The sequence below is a fragment of the Periplaneta americana genome, chromosome 2, assembly GCF_040183065.1.
Source record: "Periplaneta americana isolate PAMFEO1 chromosome 2, P.americana_PAMFEO1_priV1, whole genome shotgun sequence".
NCBI lineage: Eukaryota > Metazoa > Arthropoda > Insecta > Blattodea > Blattidae > Periplaneta > Periplaneta americana.
In genome coordinates, this window is record NC_091118.1 from 205,694,086 (window position 1) to 205,713,215 (window position 19,130).

The following is a 19,130-nucleotide window of genomic DNA, read 5'->3' on the forward strand; positions in this document are numbered from 1 at the left end:
ACTGCCAAAAAAGCTGGCTAAGTATGCCATTTTGTTGACACACATTTAAATTGTCTTGAAAATTAAGTCCTTCAAATGGTATCAGTTTCTCTCTATGCACTCTTCAAGTCTCTCTCTGAAATTGCGTGTCGCTGTATCAAATATTTCGCCATCAGAGTTGGCGATTTCCTGGGCAATGACAGTCTTCAGGTCATCGGTTGTTTGGGGCCTGTTTACGTACACTTTGGACTTCAGGTAACCCCACAAAAAGAAGTCGCAAACGGTAACGTCAGGCGAGCGGGGAGGCCAGGGAATGTCGCCACGCCGAGAAATGATGCGCCCTGGAAACATGCGGCGCAGAATTGCCATTGAATTTTCTGCCGTATGAGCCGTGGCACCATCTTGCTAAACCATACAATTTGTCTACCAATCCCACGTAGACGCCTATGCAGTTCTGGTTGAAGAAATGTCCTCAGCATTTCTTACTCGCTCAATGTTATCTGGAGTTCGTACACTTCGAACGTGTCCTGGTGGTTTCTTCTTGCAAGCTGATGCTGATAATTAGGGCTAGGATTTTGATGACCTATAAATCATGAAAAAATGTCCTAAAACAATGCATTTATGACTTAAAAATCTTTCAAAAATGCCCTAAAAATTGTTCGTACATAATTGGCTAAGTAGGAAAAGAGGTTTTGTACTACTTAATATTTAGACTAGTAATTACATTAAATTCTAGTACCAACATTTAAGTTTATTTAATTTTACATAATTTTTTCTAAGTCGTACACTTTAATTAATTATTTTACCTGATGTAGTTTCCATGTAGTCTACCACAAGGCCACTCTTATCCGGAATTAGTAGGTATAGAGGAGTCTATATTGAAGGGATGGTTGGACTGATCCATTACATGGGGTGTACTACGTTAAAATGGCAATATTTGTGTAGAAAAACGATTAAAATATAATACAAAATAATGGGTATTAGCCACCGGCGTAGCTTGGACGGTTAAGGCGCTTGCCTGCCAATCCGGAGTTGCGCTCGGTTGCGGGTTCGATTCCCGCTAGGGCTGATTATCTGGTTGGGTTTTTTCCGAGGTTTTTCCCAACCGTAAGACAAATATCAGGTAATCTATGGCGAATCCTCGGCCTCATCTCGCCAAATATCATATCACTATCACCAATTCCATCGACGCTAAATAACCTTGTAGTTGATACAGCGTCGTTAAATACCCAAGTAAAAAATTATGGGTATTAACGGACAAAATATGTAGACAAAATATCAAAGGAAATAAACATTATTTTATATTAATAATGGGGATTTGTGGCCAAAATTAAATGAAAGTGCCTAAAAAATGTCGGAGTAAAACAAAAGATGCTCTTATGAGTTGTAAGAGGCAAAAAATGCAAAAAAAAATCCCTAACAAATATGCCTTGAAACACTCAGTTTATCACATAACATATAAATACTAAAGCAGCAATGTTTCTAGAAAAAAGATGCAATTTCATCAAAATCCTAGACCTAGTGATAATAATCGAAAGTTTTGTACCCATCTCAATATGACATTGTGAGCTGGAACGGCTCCGTGGCGGCCAACATTAAATTGAAGATGAAAAGCACGCTGGGTTTTCACAACTGAATCACCATTCTTGAAAAATGTCTCGATAACGAAAGCACGATGCTCTGAGCTCCATACTTCCATGATTACACAAAATGGCATCAAAAATGCTGACAAACGACGGTCGATCGATATCCATATCCCTCGTGTTTCTCAGTAAATGGCCTTCTAAAACTGTCCGATTCCTTTGCCGCACCTTGCACAGTATAAGAAGAATCAGTAGAAACAACTCTTGTCGGCACCTTTGATGTTGTTGGTACTAAATTCAAGCTCAGTAAGGTCTAATTCTCAATGAATCCAACTATGTCGCTAGTATCAAACCACTATCAGAATATTAGTAAAATATTTATTTATTTATTTTATTGGTCAGTAATACGAATAATCTTGTATGTATATTATCTATCATTAATATTATGTCGCTGGGAAGTCAAAATACTTATATCCATTGTTGACGTTCATGTTCGCACTTCACCGCAACGGACGCCGTGATGTATTATGTTGTACTTGGATCAGTTCTACCAACATAAGCCTCAAACAGTGACTTGAACGTTAGCGTCAATTACTGAATATTTTCATGATGATTGCATACGGAAGTAATTATTATTATGGTTATATTGCCATTCCTTTGCCTCATGTCTTTAAAATTATTAAAAGATGAGTAATGAATGTTTTCAGTTAATATTAAATTATGCCAGCCCTGCGTAGATGGAGATCCATCTGGTGGAGGTTCCAGATAATACACCCGGTTTCGTGACATGCGCACTCAGAATTTGTTCCCACGAAATGGCTTAGGTGTCTTTACTATATGTTCTCTATACTGTGCACCTTGTATAAGGACAGGAGGGAAACCACTTTTGAAGGAGAGTCCTTAAACCTTTGGTGTAAACTGTATATCATTGCTACTGATATTATAGTATAAATTACACTGGTCAACAATGATTTTGTTAAATGTACAATTTCTGCCGTTTCTTATATAATTTCATCTGCTGATTCCAAAACTGAAGTCAGAATTTTTCTAACACCCAACATTTTTTGTAATTTTAGAAAAATTGATTTATTTTTATTGCTATATACAGTCCTCAACATGCTAAAGGAAAGAAAGTATTCCAAATATTTCATTTTATTGCTCTAACAATTGATCTATAACTTTAGATCATTGTTGCCTGTGAAGTCAGAACTCGTAACAATTAATTTTATTCCTCATTCGATTTTGAAAGCTTGTATTAATTCCCATTTGAGTTGGAATTTACATTCATCAAACAAATTTCATAACCTATTTTTTCTTTGTCCTAATTTTAAGTGTGTTAAAAATATCATATAAAGTGAAACATACCTCGAAATTCTGTATAAATCACATAATAGTAATATACGTTATAAGAGCGGTATGAAAACAAACATACCGCTCGTGTATCTTACATTATTTTGTGCGAAGATCGTTTATTACATACCTGAAAGAGGAATTTCCAATTAGTTGCAATGAAATCTCCATCTTGGTTTCTGTTTAATGACGGCAACTTCGGAAAACCAAAATATCTTTCTTCAACATTGTTGCTATAAAATGTTTTCTGTGTTTACTATACTCCAGCAGGCTGTGATGTACGTCTGTCTTTTTTTTCCCCCAGTCTATAAATGCGAACTTAAAACAAACGGTAAGGTTATGTAATGATTTATTTTTCATTTTAATATTTTAACAATATTATTTATATAACATATTGCAGTAATAACATCGGCATCTGGAATCTTGTTGATTTTTTCACGGCTTCCTTAATGTTACTTGTATCAGAATAAGTTTCGTGGAGTAGTAGAGTTTACTTAATTTTTGCAAATATTTAAAACAATAATTAACATTGCAATTTAGGTGAAATTTCAGTGGTAAGTTTCCAATTTATAATTATCACTATGTTAAACGTCTCTAAAAATAATATGTTAAAAGCCTAAAGCAGTAAAATGAATGTGGCGCTTAAGCGGTAAGAAGAGGGAAATTGTTATGTGTGTTACGTTGGGAATACTGAATGTGGTATTTCACACTTACCGCGTATTGGTTCTGTGCGGAAAACAAGCAAATACGCACAATCTCGCACAAACAATTTTTATTACGTTTGTGATTAGTTAACTTTGAATTTTACTACACTAGTTAAGAGCTTACGAGTGTTCTTTTGATTTAAAAATAGATGAGGACATGAACTGGACTCCTGAAATCTGTTTTTTTTTCATGTGACTCTATTAACTGGTTGGCTAAAAGGATCCCGTCATATGCCTTTTCCAGTTCCAATGATATGATCCTAAGGATCATACAACAGAACGTTACTTTGTGGGAACCACAAATCAGAAGACTACTGAGAACTTGTCAGCGAGCTGATTCAGAACTATAACGTGATGGGGTGTCAAATCTCTCAAAATAACTCCTTGGATTCTCATCTACTTTTTCTTTCCTCAAAACCTTCGGGAAGTGAGAGACGAACATGGGGAGCGTTTTTACCAGGATTTTTCTGAAATGGAAAGGCCCCACCAGGAAAAATGGAGCCTACAGACTACTACTGGGCACTCAAAAGAGTTGTTTCTCAAGCGAAGTATAGCCTAAAATCTATTTCACACACATTTTAGGTAAATAAATATGTGTTTTGGTAAAATGTTAAAAGGTATCAATACTAGAAAAGCCTGAAGTACAATTTATAATTATTCTGAAACTCAGGGTGATAGAAACATTTAGAAAACAGATCTGAAATCAGCACGAAAAACGCTGTAAGAATCACCCATTCGTTATCTTTTAACAAAAAATACGTTTAATTTTGTTGATCAGTGTTATTTGTCTGTTCTTCCTTAAGAAATGGACGCATGTACATCGCCTTATATTTCCTCATGTAGAGGAACTGCACGTGATCAATTAGCCCGGGTAATTATTATTGAAGTATCCAGCGATGTTCGGACGCCCCAATGAAGGAGAGCGGACGTTGGTGATCTCCCTACTCGGGACGGAGGTACTGAGAAAAATCATTAAGCCCCTTTGGAATGGGAGGCTCTTGGGATCAAACACAGGGACTCTTGAATATGGAAACAGCATTAGGACGAGATCTGCGGCTTAGTGATATGCAAATGAGGGGCGCTCAGGTCCAGCGGGGATTACGTGCGCAGGGGTAGCCTACTAATTACCCACTCGTTATTTTCACACTCTTTTATTAACTTGAGCCACATATTCACTGCTGAATATTATGTGTGCACACTTTTACTCGTGGTACACCGGTTATCGTGCCGGCTTCATTATTCACTCTCAAAGATAGAGTCGACATTAGCATTAATATTATCTGTTCTCCTTTGCGGATGGCTCACGCGCTTCCCAACCAAGCAGTTCGTAGTTCGGTTCTCGGCGTGGACAAAAAAAGACATTATATTCTGTCCACTGGACTATGTGTTTATCCCTTGTCATGTTGTCTCAGTGTTGGATCTGTGCTGTGCAGAACACAGACTATAGAGACCCGCGTTGAATTTTAAGTCTATAGGAAATTAGGAGGTGAAACAGAAGAAGAAAGAAAGAGAGAAAAAAAGAAAGAAGAAAAAGAGAAAGAAAGACCAAAAGAAATAAAGAGAAAAGGGAAGAAATATAGAAAGGAAGACATAAAGGGAAAAGGAACAAAGGAATAAATACAGAAAGAAATGGACTGAACGCTTTTTGGCATCACATTCTTCAATTATACAAAACATAACAAATGCAGAAATGCAAAAAGAGGGAAAAACAAATAACAGTACAAAAATGAATCACAATAATTAAGTGTACAAAAAAGTACTAAATGTAGGCCTAATATACTATCTAATACATTTAGGGCCGTATTCATAGACATTTTTAGCGTGGGCTTCCGGTGCATGATCAGCGTTTTTCGTATTCATAAACCAGTGTTAGCGATAGGATATGATTTGAATTCTGTACTAGTAACCAGTGGATAGCCGGGGCTAGCTTAGTACGCTCGTAGCGCGTGCTGCGAAATGTCTATGAATAGCATCCTTAGTGATTAAAGAAAATGACTAAACATCTAAAAATAAGTAACGGATTGGATATTAAAAATTGCAAAACTTGAGGTGGTTTGATGACATTATTACCATTAGAAATAAAATATTTTTATAGTTAATGCCATGATGTGACTTTTTTCATTAATTATGCATATTAAAGCTATACTAATGATATGAAAGTGAAACGTTTTGGGGTTATATAAGTAGACGTAGAGAATATCTTAAATTAGATCTTGATTTCTATAGTTTACTGAGTGGCGGCTATATAGTATATGTTACTGAAAACTATAAAACTTATATTATTCAAAATAAAATATTTTTATAGTTATTAATCAAGTGGGGTTGGGTCTTTTTCATATATTTAATGGTGTGGTGTAGATATTTATATGCGTGATTCTCTTCAGTATTGGCTCGAGAGAGCGCAAAAATTAGAGTTCCTAAGGAAAGACCAAAAGGTATTACTTGCTGATAAAATAAGAGGCCTACAAGATTTTGTAGTCTACCGATCATTTCAGCAAGATCTCTTAGCAGGATAAAATGATTTTACAATCTACATTTCAAGCTCTACATGTAGCAGCTATACCAAAATGCTATGTCTATTATTCGAAAGCTTAGCAAACCTGACTTTTTTTTTTAACATTCCTCTACAATCCACAAAGACCTGAAATAACTATTGCTATCGTCCTGACATTGTTACTTGCGTTTTCGCGTTGAAACTAAAAAACTGGAGGTGGTTAGGTTCACGAAAAAGTATTTGGCATAAATAGAATATGAGGGAATATGTTTCATTATTATGGAAGCAAGTAACTTTAAAAATGTCTGATATTCTTCATTGAAAATAAGTCTGAAAAATTTTTATTTGAACCTCTAACGAACTTAGTTTACAGAAGCATTTGCTGCACAAGTCACTAGTTTGAAATTTAAGCGAAAAGCTTCCATCTGTATGAAAAACGAAGTTTAGTCATGTGTCAGAAAACCTTTAAGTGTGTACTAATTAAGTTTCAAAATGCTATGATAATGTTTTGGTTATCATAATGTAACTGATATAGCTTGAAATTTTAACATTTATCAATTTTTTTAAGTGAGCGGGGGGTTTTTTTTTTGCCTCTCAGTGTATGTTATAACTAGGGCTAGGATTTTGATGACCTATAATCATGAAAAAATGTCCTAAAACAATGCATTTATGACCTAAAAATCTTTCAAAAATGCCCTTAAAATGCCCTAAAAATTGATCTTACATAACTGCCTTGGTAGGGAAAGAGGTTTTGTACTACTTAATATTTAGACTAGTAATTAAATTAAATTTTACATAATTTTTTCACTTTAATTAATTATTTTATCTGATGTAGTTTCCATGTATGATCGTTCACCTCTGCGTCGGCATGTGGACGTGAGGTCAGCAGTCGGCTGGTCAGTCTTGGCCCTTCATGGGCTGTAGCGCCATGGATTTACTTTACTTTTAGTTTCCATGTAGTCTACCACAAGGCCACTCTTATCTGGAATTAGCAGGTATAGAGGAGTCTATATTGAAGAGGTGGTTGGACTGATCCATTACGTGGGGTGTACTACGTTAAAATGGCAATATTTGTGTAGAAAAACGATTAAAATATTATACTAAATAATGAGTATTAATTGACAAAATATGTAAAGAAAACAAACATTATTTTACATTAATAATGGGGATTTATGGCCAAAATTAAATGAAAATTACTAAAAAAATGACCGAATAAAACAAAAGATGCTCTCATGAGTTGAAACAGACAAAAAATGCAAAAAATACCCTAACAAATGTGTCTTAAAACACTCAGTTTATCACATAAGATATAAACACTAAAGCAGCTATGTTTCTGGCTTACTAGAAAAAAGATGCAATTTCATCAAAATCCTAGCCCTAGTTATAACAGATCCATATTATTTATTTTCTTCACCAAAACTGAAACGTAACACAACTTCGTATTTTTTTAGACTATTTTATAGAGAGTATAAAACTTTTTCAGGTCTCCTAAAATACGAAACTACCAGGAGAAGTTTAGGACAGGAGATGCACACATGTCGCAGTTCCTACTTGATACCTATTGGGCTTGATCTACTTGTCGTCAACGTGTGACTATAAATAAGTTGACGTCACCACTATCGCCGCCGCCGTCGCTCGAGCTCGTCCATTCCTCCACCTCCGGCCCGGAGTTCCTTCCTCCCCTCGTAATGGAGTAGCAATATTTCTCGATGTCATCGCTCACAGGGTTCAGCAGGTAAAAAGCACTATCGATTTCTTCAGAATTTATTCTGCCATTTCGTGCCACCGGGTCTGGACTTTTTATCATTGTTACGACTCTGCAAGTTGAGAGAAAAAGAGAAGGATGAAGAACTTCTGCGAGTGGTTATCAGAACAAGAGTGGATCAATTGAAAATAGGTTACAACTCAGGGACAGATGGTGAATGACGGATGGGGAGGCATGGCGGGTCTGAATTTGTCTCCCGAGCTTTGGAAATGTAGCTGGAATTGGTACAGATATTCTTCTGTTACACACATTTCATTAACAGCCAAATGATCCTCTGACATAAGTTCACAAGTTAAATAGTTAGGAATTATAATATATCAGCATTTACGTTGGGATAAGCAAATTGATTTCATGTGTACAAGCATAAGACAATTTTATAAATTCATAATACTTGGAAATTTTATTTCTAAGGAGGCATTGAGAACAGCATTTTTAGCTTTAGTATAATCATTAGGAGGCGGATGTTGATGAAAATTCATCATCTTATTTTTCATATCAGTACGATGCCTATTAATATAGAAATCCTTTCTATGTTAATATCAACGTAAAATGTAATTTCTTATATTGCATTTTTTAAACATTTTTGAACTAATAGGTTATTAATATATTTTTTTCGGCATTTTTGGTCATTTGTAATACATTGAAAAACTTTTAGATCATTTGGAATGCATTTTACTTTCTTCTTCACAGATAGTCTACTTACTTACTTACTGGCTTTTAAGCAACCCGAAGGTTCGTTGCCGCCCTCACATAAGCCCGCCATTGGTCCCTATCTTCAGCAAGATTAATCCAGTCTCTATCATCATATCCCACCTCCCTCAAATCCATTTTAATATTATCTTCCCATCTACGTCTCGGCCTCCCTAAAGGTCTTTTTCCCTCCGGCCTCCCAACTAACACTCTATATGCATTTCTGGATTCGCCCATACGTGCTGCATGCCGTGTCCATCTCAAACGTCTGGATTTAATATTCCTAATTATGCCAGGTGACGAATACAAAGCGTGCAGTTCTGTGTTGTGTAACTTTCTCCATTCTCCTGTAACTTCATCCCTCTTAGCCCCAAATATTTTTCTAAGTACCTTATTCTCAAACATCCTTAACCTATGTTCCTCTCTCAAAGTGAGAGTCCAAGTTTCACAACCATAAAGAACAACCGGTAATATAACTTTTTATAAATTCTAACTTTCAGTTTTTTTGACAGCAGGCCGGATGATAAAAGCTTCTCAACCGAATAATAACAGGCATTTCCCATATTTATTCTGTGTTTAATTTCCTCCCGAGTATAATTTATATTTGTTAGTCTTGCTCCCAAGTATTTTAATTTTTCCACCTCTTCAAAGGATAAATTTCCAATTTTTATATTTCCATTTCGTACAATATTCTCGTCACGAGATATAATCATATAGGTCTACTTTGCTTCTTTACAGATAGGTCTGTTAAATCATTTTCTAACTAAATAAATCAGTAGTAATTACCTACTTAATAAGTGAATAACAGTGAAGTTTGAGTTTTATATTTTGGAACAGACTCTAAAGTCCATCCCTCATTCCACTGAAGGTTTCACTTCACACAATGGAAGTAATATAAAATGCTTGACAACAGCTTAGTTTAAGTGTGGACTTTGACCTCTACTATTCTTTTGTCTGTACGAGGGTGTCTTTAGAATTTATGTTTGGAAAGAAGGAAACTTTCACCATGTCCTGAACAGGACGTTGTGTACTCAACATGGTTCGGAAGGGATAGCTACTGTAGTAAACAGTATTTTTAACACAAAAATTGCAAGAATGCACGCTGCGCCCACAACTTATTTGCCATTCACACTCCCTCATCTGGAAGATCTGGTAACAAAAGTGAAGTGCGGAAGGAGGAGGAGACGGAGAATGAAGGCACTGACATGGACAACCCCTGATTGAAACACACTGTAAACCCTCATTAAAATCTATAGTTTTCCCTTAAAAACCTTCATTTCGTTGCATGTTCCTTTTCTTTATTCCAGGAAGTTGCCTCCTCTCTCCGAGATTTGCAGGGCAGTCATTGAAGCAAGGTGACTAATTTGTAAGACGTTATGGTGCGAGTACGGTGAATAATATTTAAATGTCATTTTATTTTAATTTCAAGTCATTTTTCCATTAGTTTAAGGGCATTTTAATGATCATTTTAAGTAGATTTTTAGGTCATTAACATCCGCCTCCTAATAATCATTAATACAATACAGTGTAATAAATTGAGGTGGAATAGCATTATCTCTATTTAATCCACTAATTTTATTACACAGAAGATTAATAAAAATTTGTCTGACCAAACATATGGATTACCCAACATATTAAATTTATACAGATTTTAAAGTATTAACTATTGAAGAAGCCAAAATGCAATATTTTACAATCTAACTATATCTGCAAACAAAACAAAGATAATGGCTTTTAAAGGGAAAAATCCTGTTAGATCTAAGATACTAGTAAATGGAAACATTTTAGAAAAGTATCCCACTTCAATTATCTAGGATGTGATATTAGTTTTAATTATGAGAAAGATATTGAGAAGAAAGTTAATAGATTTCAGATGATATGTGGAAGAATTGGAAGAAATTTAGGAAGAAAAACGAGAAAGGGAACTCAAATGAAGTTTTATAAAGTTATGGCTGTACCTACTCTTATATATGGCTCTGAATCATGGACAATAACAAAGAAAAGAAGAATCACGTATACAATCAGCAGAGATGAAATATATGAGATACGGTACGTAAGAAGATGCACTAAAGCCGATAAAATAAAAAATGAAACAATACGATCAGATGTCAATATTTTCTCAGTACACGACATGGTAGAAGAAAATAAAACAAAATGGAAAGATCATGTTGACAGAATGGCAGAGAATAGGTTACCAAAGAAGATAATGAATTATCGCCCGATTGGGAAAAGGGATCTGGGTAGACCTCGCAAGAGGTGGCTGGACGATAGAGACCGGAACAGGTGATATCACCTAATCCTTGAAGGGGGGGGAAGAAGAAGAAGAAGAACTATTGAAGAAATTTATAAATATAGTTTACTAACTTACTACCACAGAAATCAAATAAAACATAGATCTAATCGACTCGAAGACGAAAATCTACTTTCCCATTGATTGAGCCTAAATGTCATACAAGTGCAGCTCTTAAATATGGTGCTAGTTTCGGCCCAAGACATTATATAATTACAGATCATTTTCCAAATTTGAAATATTTTAAAATTGAACCTTTTAAAGAAGGAATTTATAAAGTTATTCATGATATAGCCTATAATATTAAGAAATGTGTGTATTTTTTACCTCTTATTTCTGTCGACTATATTCATGTTTTATTGAATATCACTGGCTTCTGTCTGGTTGTCAATTTATATGAAATGTGTTTTTTTCTTTTTTTTTTGTTTCTTTTTTTCTCTCTCGTGTGTTACTTGTCGGTACGAATGAAGTTAATTATGTATACATGCTTAAATTTGTTAATATTCTGCCGTGAGAAACAAAACAGATAAAATAAATATCACTAGAATATAACATGCAATACATCACTTGTCATAACAATAAGCTAGTTTGGCAACTCGTCATAAGATAATTTTCTAACTCGGATTTGAAAGATTTCAAGGTTCGGCAGCCCTTGACTTCAGGCGGAAGAGAGTTCCAGAAAGGGAGCATAATTAAAAAATAAACCTAATTAATTAAAGTAAAATCTGATTTGTATCTTAGCCCTGTCATTACAACCTTAAAACAGTTCAAAGCTTAAAACAACATGAATGCGGTTTATTATCTGGAAAATTATGTTAACTAAATTAATTTAATATTTACGTAAAGTAGGACATGTTAAACTTACCCCTTAAATTGGTAATACATCCTATATGATACAACAGGTTAATAGGCTATATACTATAATTTTAATAGAACAATAGAAAAAAAAATGGTAGGAAAATTAAAATTTCGCAATACTGTAATATTGCACAACATATAAAATATGGACATTGCGGTAGTTGTTTTCTTTACAGTCCGACAGGGTTTAATAAACTAGTGTGAGAAATGAAGTTTTGCCAATTTAAGGATTAAAATTCTATAGGGGAGAGTCGGGTAGTATCGGACAGCGGGTAATATCGGACAGTGAGTTTCTTTCATCTACCACACGATGATAGTACCTGATTGACATGGTTACGTTTCTGTGATGTCGCATAGAGAAACGTAACCATGTCATTCAGGTACTACCATATGGTGGTAGATGAAAGAAACACACTGTCCGATACTACCCGATGTCCGATACTACCCGACTCTCCCCTACTAATAATAAATCTGTAGCCGAAATTTTTCTGGTAATTTTCGATTTTCCAAAAATAATTGGTCCTAACATATATAATTAATCACCCTGAAACCGAAAATCGCTTTTTTGAAATTTTTGTTTGTATGTCTGTCTGTCTGTCTGTATGTTTGTTACCTTTTCACTCGATAATGGCTGAACGGATTTCGATGAAATTGGAATATAAATTAAGTTCGTTGTAACTTAGATTTTAGGCTATATGGCATTCAAAATACATTATTTAAAAGGAGGGTTATAAGGGGGCCTAAATTAAATAAATCGAAATATCTCGCTTATTATTGATTTTTGTGAAAAATGTTACATAACAAAAGTTTCTTTAAAAATAATGTCCGATACGTTTATTCCTTGAAAAATTTTGATAGGACTGATATTTAATGAGATAAATGAGTTTTAAAATTAAAATAACTGCCATCTAAGGCCGTGTAATGAATTGAAAAACAAATGACTTCGTCTATAAGGGGCCTTGGACAGCAACAATCGAAAGCTATGAAAGATAGCCTACAGATGTTTCTGTGTTCGTATGAAACAATATCGGAAGCTAAATTAAACGATTTGTATAATTAATTATTAATTCACCATTGGAAAGTGTAGTTTCTCTAGATGGACATAATGCTATAATGTTATTACAGTAACTTCTGAGTGAATCGAGGACAGGTAAGATTAAAATAGCTTCTTATGCACAGAAAACTTGAGAGGCTATTCTGTACATTCGTTTCCTGTATTTCCTAAAATAATTTTTATGACCGAATGAGTGGTCTCTGGATCAAAATGATCGCATTTTAATTATGCAAATAGATTTTAAATTAAGTAACATAATAAACGATTTATCCTTATATCAAGCACGAATGTTCCCTGGATCAAATGTCCTATTTTAATTATGTAATTACTTTATATTTATTTCTAACGGGTGCAGCGGAGTAAGGTCAAATTCAACAGTGTTCATAAATGAGATATTAAGCATACAAAGAAATAATTTATTACAGTTGTATGAACACTTTTGTAAAATTGAATTAAAATTAATATAATCAGTTAAAAACCAGACATGTTTCGGAGGAATGCTCCTCCATCTTCAGTGGCATTTTAAGATAAAATTTTCAACAGCTGTTTATTCATTTCTATTTTCATTTTACTTATCAAATATTTTAGAAATGAATAACTTTTATGTCATTTTATCTTTATTACTATTTTAACTATCTTTTGACATTTAAACTCGTTTTTGTAACTTCTAGTACTATTTACGATTTATACATATCTGTTTAATTCATTCTTGTACTCATTTACATATAAGTTCTTTATTATTAGATAGTACATTTTTCACAACTTTTAAATATTAGTTTTATTCATTATTATTTTTTTAAATATACTCATCATACTGAATAATATTCATGTCATTTCATTTTTAACAATTATTGACATTTAATCATTGTGCTTGTGTAATTCTCAGTATTATGCACGATCTTTTCACATACTCATTTTCTTTTTGCAGTCGTGGTATTGCCACTGAAGATGGAGGAGCATTCCTCCGAAACATGTCTGGTTTTTAACTGATTATATTAATTTTAATTCAATTTTACAAAAGTGTTCAATTATTTCTTTGTATGCTTAATTTTTTTCTTTGTATGTTTAATATTACATATTAACTTAATTTACAGAACTTAATAATTATATATCAATTAAATATTAACTTAATAATTATACATTAACTTAACAATCACACATCAACTTGATTATTTACTTTTCAATTCTCTCGATTTCTAAAGCTGTCACAATCAGTAGGCCTATATCTTTCCGAAGTATATCTTTATATAGCCTAATATACAAATCAGATTTACGACATTATCCAGATATGCACTCGTACATTTTGGTACAGATAATCTTTCACCACACTCATTTCACTCTAACCTCACTGCACTGACACTATGGCACATTTCACTGACACTATTACGCATTTCACTGTCATTCACGTATAATGCAAATACTAAGTCGTAGATTTGATTTGTTTAGGTTATTAAGTAATATAAATAATACTTCAATAGTATATCCTTCTCAGCATTTGGGACCCAAATACACGATACTGATGTACCATTGTTTTAATGTGACTATTTCGTTTATATGACGTCATTCCATTTTCGACCAATGAAGTGTAATGAAATTTTGAATTCCAACCAATCACAGTCACACTTTGCGATAATTTTTGCAGCTAGATATCGCTATCAATTTATCGCATGGTCGTTCTTTTGTTTAGTCGTTGTCGCCAACTGTTTCCCCGTAAATTGTTGATCATGAATACATTAAGATGCAACTACACGGTTAAACTTTTCTTTCAACTTTAAAACAATGAATGCAATATTAATATTCAATATTAATTAATATATTTACGCAGTGAAGACGACGTTCAAAGCGGCGCACCATGTAGACACAAAATCTCCATGCATCTTAATTGAACGTACCTTTTAAACTTGATTCTTTCAATATTCTTCCCAGATTGCACGCATACGCGATTGTAATATTGAACTGTGTAGATGCAGCTTTAGTTCCGTTACACACTACAGCGAGAATGCGTTTGTCGAGCTATAAAAAATGCTTTCGTGTAGCACTGATTGTAACTGTCGAAATAAGGCACAGCTGACATTGGTCCTGCTCCCACAGGTAACTAAACCTATAAAATTTGTATTTTGTGAATGAAATTAAACAATTAATAGAAAGTCAGATGTTCAAATTTATGTAACATCACATATCAAACCCAAAGACCTTGTATAGTAATAATAAGGTCTTTGATCAAACTGCCTTCCGTATGGCGTAATAAAATTCGTGTTTTAATTACACCTATCTATACAGAGATAGCTTCACTGTGTCTCGCTGTGAATACATAAGCATTGGTATATAGCTGTCCCCACTGTTACTGTTAAATTAAATTATGATTTCAGCAGATAATGAAAATGTATTTCTTATAATAATAGGAGAAAAGTGCAGTACATGTAATTAACATTGTTAAACCTGTATTTCGCTTTTCGCAATTGGCATTACTGAATACTAACATCGAATTTATTTATTGCAGTAATCGATATTCATCTACGAGTATTTCAACTTCACAATGTCTGAATAGGTTAAGTATTCGTTCATATACAACCATAAACATTTTGTGATCGAATTTTAGGGATATATTATTTAGATTTTTATTTTATTCACGAAATAGTCCTAATAAATGTCACGAGGGGTCTGAGATTTCCCAGACAAATTCTATAATGACCAAAATATAAAACATAATATTGTTAGGGGCTTTGCCAGTAAACTCAAAGCCACCTGCATGGTGTAGGGCCAACGATATGGGGCCGTGTTTCAAAGCTGCTGTCTGTTTTGGGTTTGTACCCCGCTTGAACTGATAAATCTTATTTTCCCTCCGATATTAAAAAAAAAAAAATGTAAGACGAATGTGAGGTAATCCAATAGTGAATCCTCAGAATACTCTCGCGAAAAATAATTTCTCTATAAAAATTTCATAAATGCTAGGCAATCTCTAAGTTGGTGCAGCGTCATTGAACGGACGATTAAATAATAAACTTAATGACACTTTCTGAATACACTTTGTTCCCCACCCAATGGTAGAGTTCGCAAGTCCAGTTTACGCGATCAAATTTATACTGTCCATAATTTAATGCTATGCACAGCGCTACAAAGCGAAGATATCGGCAACAAGCACATAGCGGACAAGTAACATGTTGCTAGGCAACTCAGGAAGCTGACATGTCGCAGTCAATCTTTCATAATTAACACTGACATCTGTAGATGTCACTAGTAGTGCAGCTAACGTTTCATGTTAACAGGGATGAATGCTTCTATCTGCGGCATTATTCAGGGCGAAACTTGGTTCTCTGTGTTTCTGGAATTGCCGCTAGGATCGCTTTATAGACTCCATTCATATTTTACCAGGATTCATAGCGCAAGCAAACATTTGGTTGTTTGTTTGGCGGTGTATTGGCTGGATTGTCTTCCTCGCGTTGTGATTATAACGGGCGATTGTTGGAACCGTGGCAGAGGGAGATGTGGTACATCGAGCAAACCTTCCTCAAACATAATATTTTTACATAATAATTTCACTTGGGTTCGGAGACATTTTATATTAAAATCTTGGATATACTCGTATAGAAAGTGAGATGTCTAGCGATGATCATTCTTGATATTATATCCGAAAACTGTGGATTCAAACCCACTGAAGAAAGAAATATATTTTAAGAGCGATTAAAAATTTAGTTTGTGTCCCTTGGGAGAAAAATAAAGTCTGAAATTTCTTATCATAGGAATCCTACGCACGGTCGGTGTTCGAATTCTGTAGTGGGCAGTGGAATAAATTTATCTCCCGTCGACGAGACTGGGTGTTTTCTGTTGACCTGTGATGTCTCTGCGGTAGCCCTGCGTCATGCCGACCCCATTTGTGAATGTCTAGCGTAGAATGAGATGAATCTCCTTCCCCTACCCGCAGTGGTATGTAAATAGGGGAGTTAAGCAGAATAAGAAAGAAAGATTCGCTGCCCTTGGGCGAGACTTTTGTTCCTGACTGACATGACTGGACAAAAAAAATCTACACAGTGTTTTCAGCTTTGCAAGATAAATATGGTAAGACGGTAAAGACCTATATCACACAAAGCAAGAAAATAATGGAACGAGATACAAAGATAAATATAAAATAAATTAACAAAAATTAAATATATATACTGTATATATAAAAATAACCAAATTAATAAATTTATTCACAAGTAAAAAAAATAATGAGTATGAAATTCTTTTGAGACGATTAACTCCATATGTAGATGAAATTATTGGGGATCATCAGTGTGGTTTTAGGCGTAATAGATCTGATCAAATATTTTGTATTCGACAGATAATGGAGGAAAAATGGGAGTATAAGGGTACAGTGCATTAGTTATTCATAGATTTCAAAAAGGCATATGACTCGGTTAAGAGAGAAGTTTTATATGATATTCTTATTGAATTTGGTATTCCCAAGAAACTAGTTCGATTAATTAAAATATGTCTCAGTGAAACGTACAGCAGAGTCCGTATAGATCAGTTTCTGTCAGATGCGTTTCCAATTCACTGTGGGCTAAAGCAAGGAGATGCACTATCACCTTTACTTTTTAACTTTGCTCTAGAGTATGCCATTAGGAAAGTCCAGGATAAAAGGCAGGGTTTGGAATTGAACGGGTTACATCAGCTTCTTGTCAATGCGGATGACGTGAATATGGTAGGAGAAAATCCACAAACGATTAGGGAAAACACGGGAATTTTACTGGAAGCAAGTAAAGACATAGGTTTGGAAGTAAATCTCGAAAAGACAAAGTATATGATTATGTCTCGTGACGAGAATATTGTACGAAATGGAAATATAAAAATTGGAAATTTATCGTTTGAAGAGGTGAAAAATTCAAATACCTGGGAGCAACAGTAACAAATATAAATGATACTCGGGAGGAAATTAAACACAGAATAAATATGGGAAATGCGTGTTATTATTCGGTTGAGAAGATTTTATCATCCAGTCTGCTGTCAAAAAATCTGAAAGTTAGAATTTATAAAACAGTTATATTACCGGTTGTTCTCTGTGGTTGTGAAACTTGGACTCTCACTTTGAGAGAGGAGCATAGGTTAAGGGTGTTTGAAAATAAGGTGCTTCGGAAAATATTTGGGGCTAAGAGGGATGAAGTTACAGGAGAATGGAGGAAGTTACACAACATAGAACTGCACGCATTGTATTCTTCACTTGACATAATTAGGAACATTAAATCCAGACGTTTGAGATGGGCAGGGTATGTAGCACGTATATGGGCGAATCCAGAAATGCATATAGAATGTTAGTTGGGAGGCCGGAAGGAAAAAGACCTTTAGGGAGGCCGAGACGTAGATGGGAGGATAATATTAAAATGGATTTGGGGGAGGTAGGATATGATGATAGAGACTGGATTAATCTTGCTCAGGATAGGGACCAATGGCGGGCTTATGTGAGGGCGGCAATGAACCTCCGGGTTCCTTAAAAGTCAGTCAGTAAGTAAGTAAGTAAGTAATTAACTAAATAAGTAAGTATGAAATTCAAATAGCAAAACGTGACTACATCGAACACGAACTCCATCCTCAAAGAGCTGTTGGATTTATCAGTGGAACCCAGTGAGTTATACAGACTGATATTAAAAGATGGGAACAAACTTCACTAGGTGATTTATAATTGTATTAACACGTTTCCAAATGAATTTATTCCGAAGTAATTCATAACAACACTGTTATTTAAGACGTAAGTTATTGTAAACGATCATATCAGCGAAATTAGGTTTACACGTCGTGTTTAGATATTATCCTCCCATCTACATCTCGATCTCTCCAAAGGTATTTTTCCCTCAGGTCTCCCAACTAACACTCTACAGGGCGTAAGGAGTATAAGTGCCATTATGACATGAATAATCATTTCATAAGGAAGAAAAATGTCTTCACAATTATTTTATAATTACAATATTTAACTAATTATTAAAGTTTACAATATTAGGCGTTTGGCAACGTTGCTGGATGGAGAGGAGGGGGTTTACAAGTACACAGTACAGCTCAAGCTGGTGCAGACATACCGGTACAAAACAGATGCTCTGTTTTAATGCAGGTGCGAACCAGGACAACTTTTGTTTACACAAAACTAGCAGCAAATACAAATTTTCAATATCAAACCATGGCAAATTACCATTTTATGTAACAATATTGCTCCATTTTTTATTATACGTCCAAAAATAAACAATAATGGTTTTCTGCACAAAATCACACGGATTTTTTTTTTAAATACAAAATTTTAATCTCTTCCGCTTGCGTAAAGCAGTACTATTTTTAAAGAAATTTCTGGTTGTGTGATTTTCGAATCGGGGTAAGAGATAAAAAAAGAAATTTACA

The 19,130-nt window shown here is 34.5% G+C and overlaps 1 protein-coding gene across 2 annotated transcripts in view; it reads right to left on the minus strand.

Moving 5' to 3' along the window:
• Window positions 1-19,130, minus strand: part of LOC138695087 (uro-adherence factor A-like) — a 217,020-nt gene that overhangs the window by 155,541 nt on the left and 42,349 nt on the right. Inside the window, exon 2 of one of the 2 annotated variants that reach the window (XM_069819474.1) lies at window positions 7,725-7,927. The exons of the other annotated variant lie outside the window; for it this stretch is intronic. Within the exon in view, the coding sequence (XP_069675575.1) occupies window positions 7,725-7,917 (193 nt within the window). The 5' untranslated portion in view covers window positions 7,918-7,927. The remainder of the gene's footprint in view (window positions 1-7,724; window positions 7,928-19,130) is intronic. 2 annotated transcript variants of the gene reach the window in all.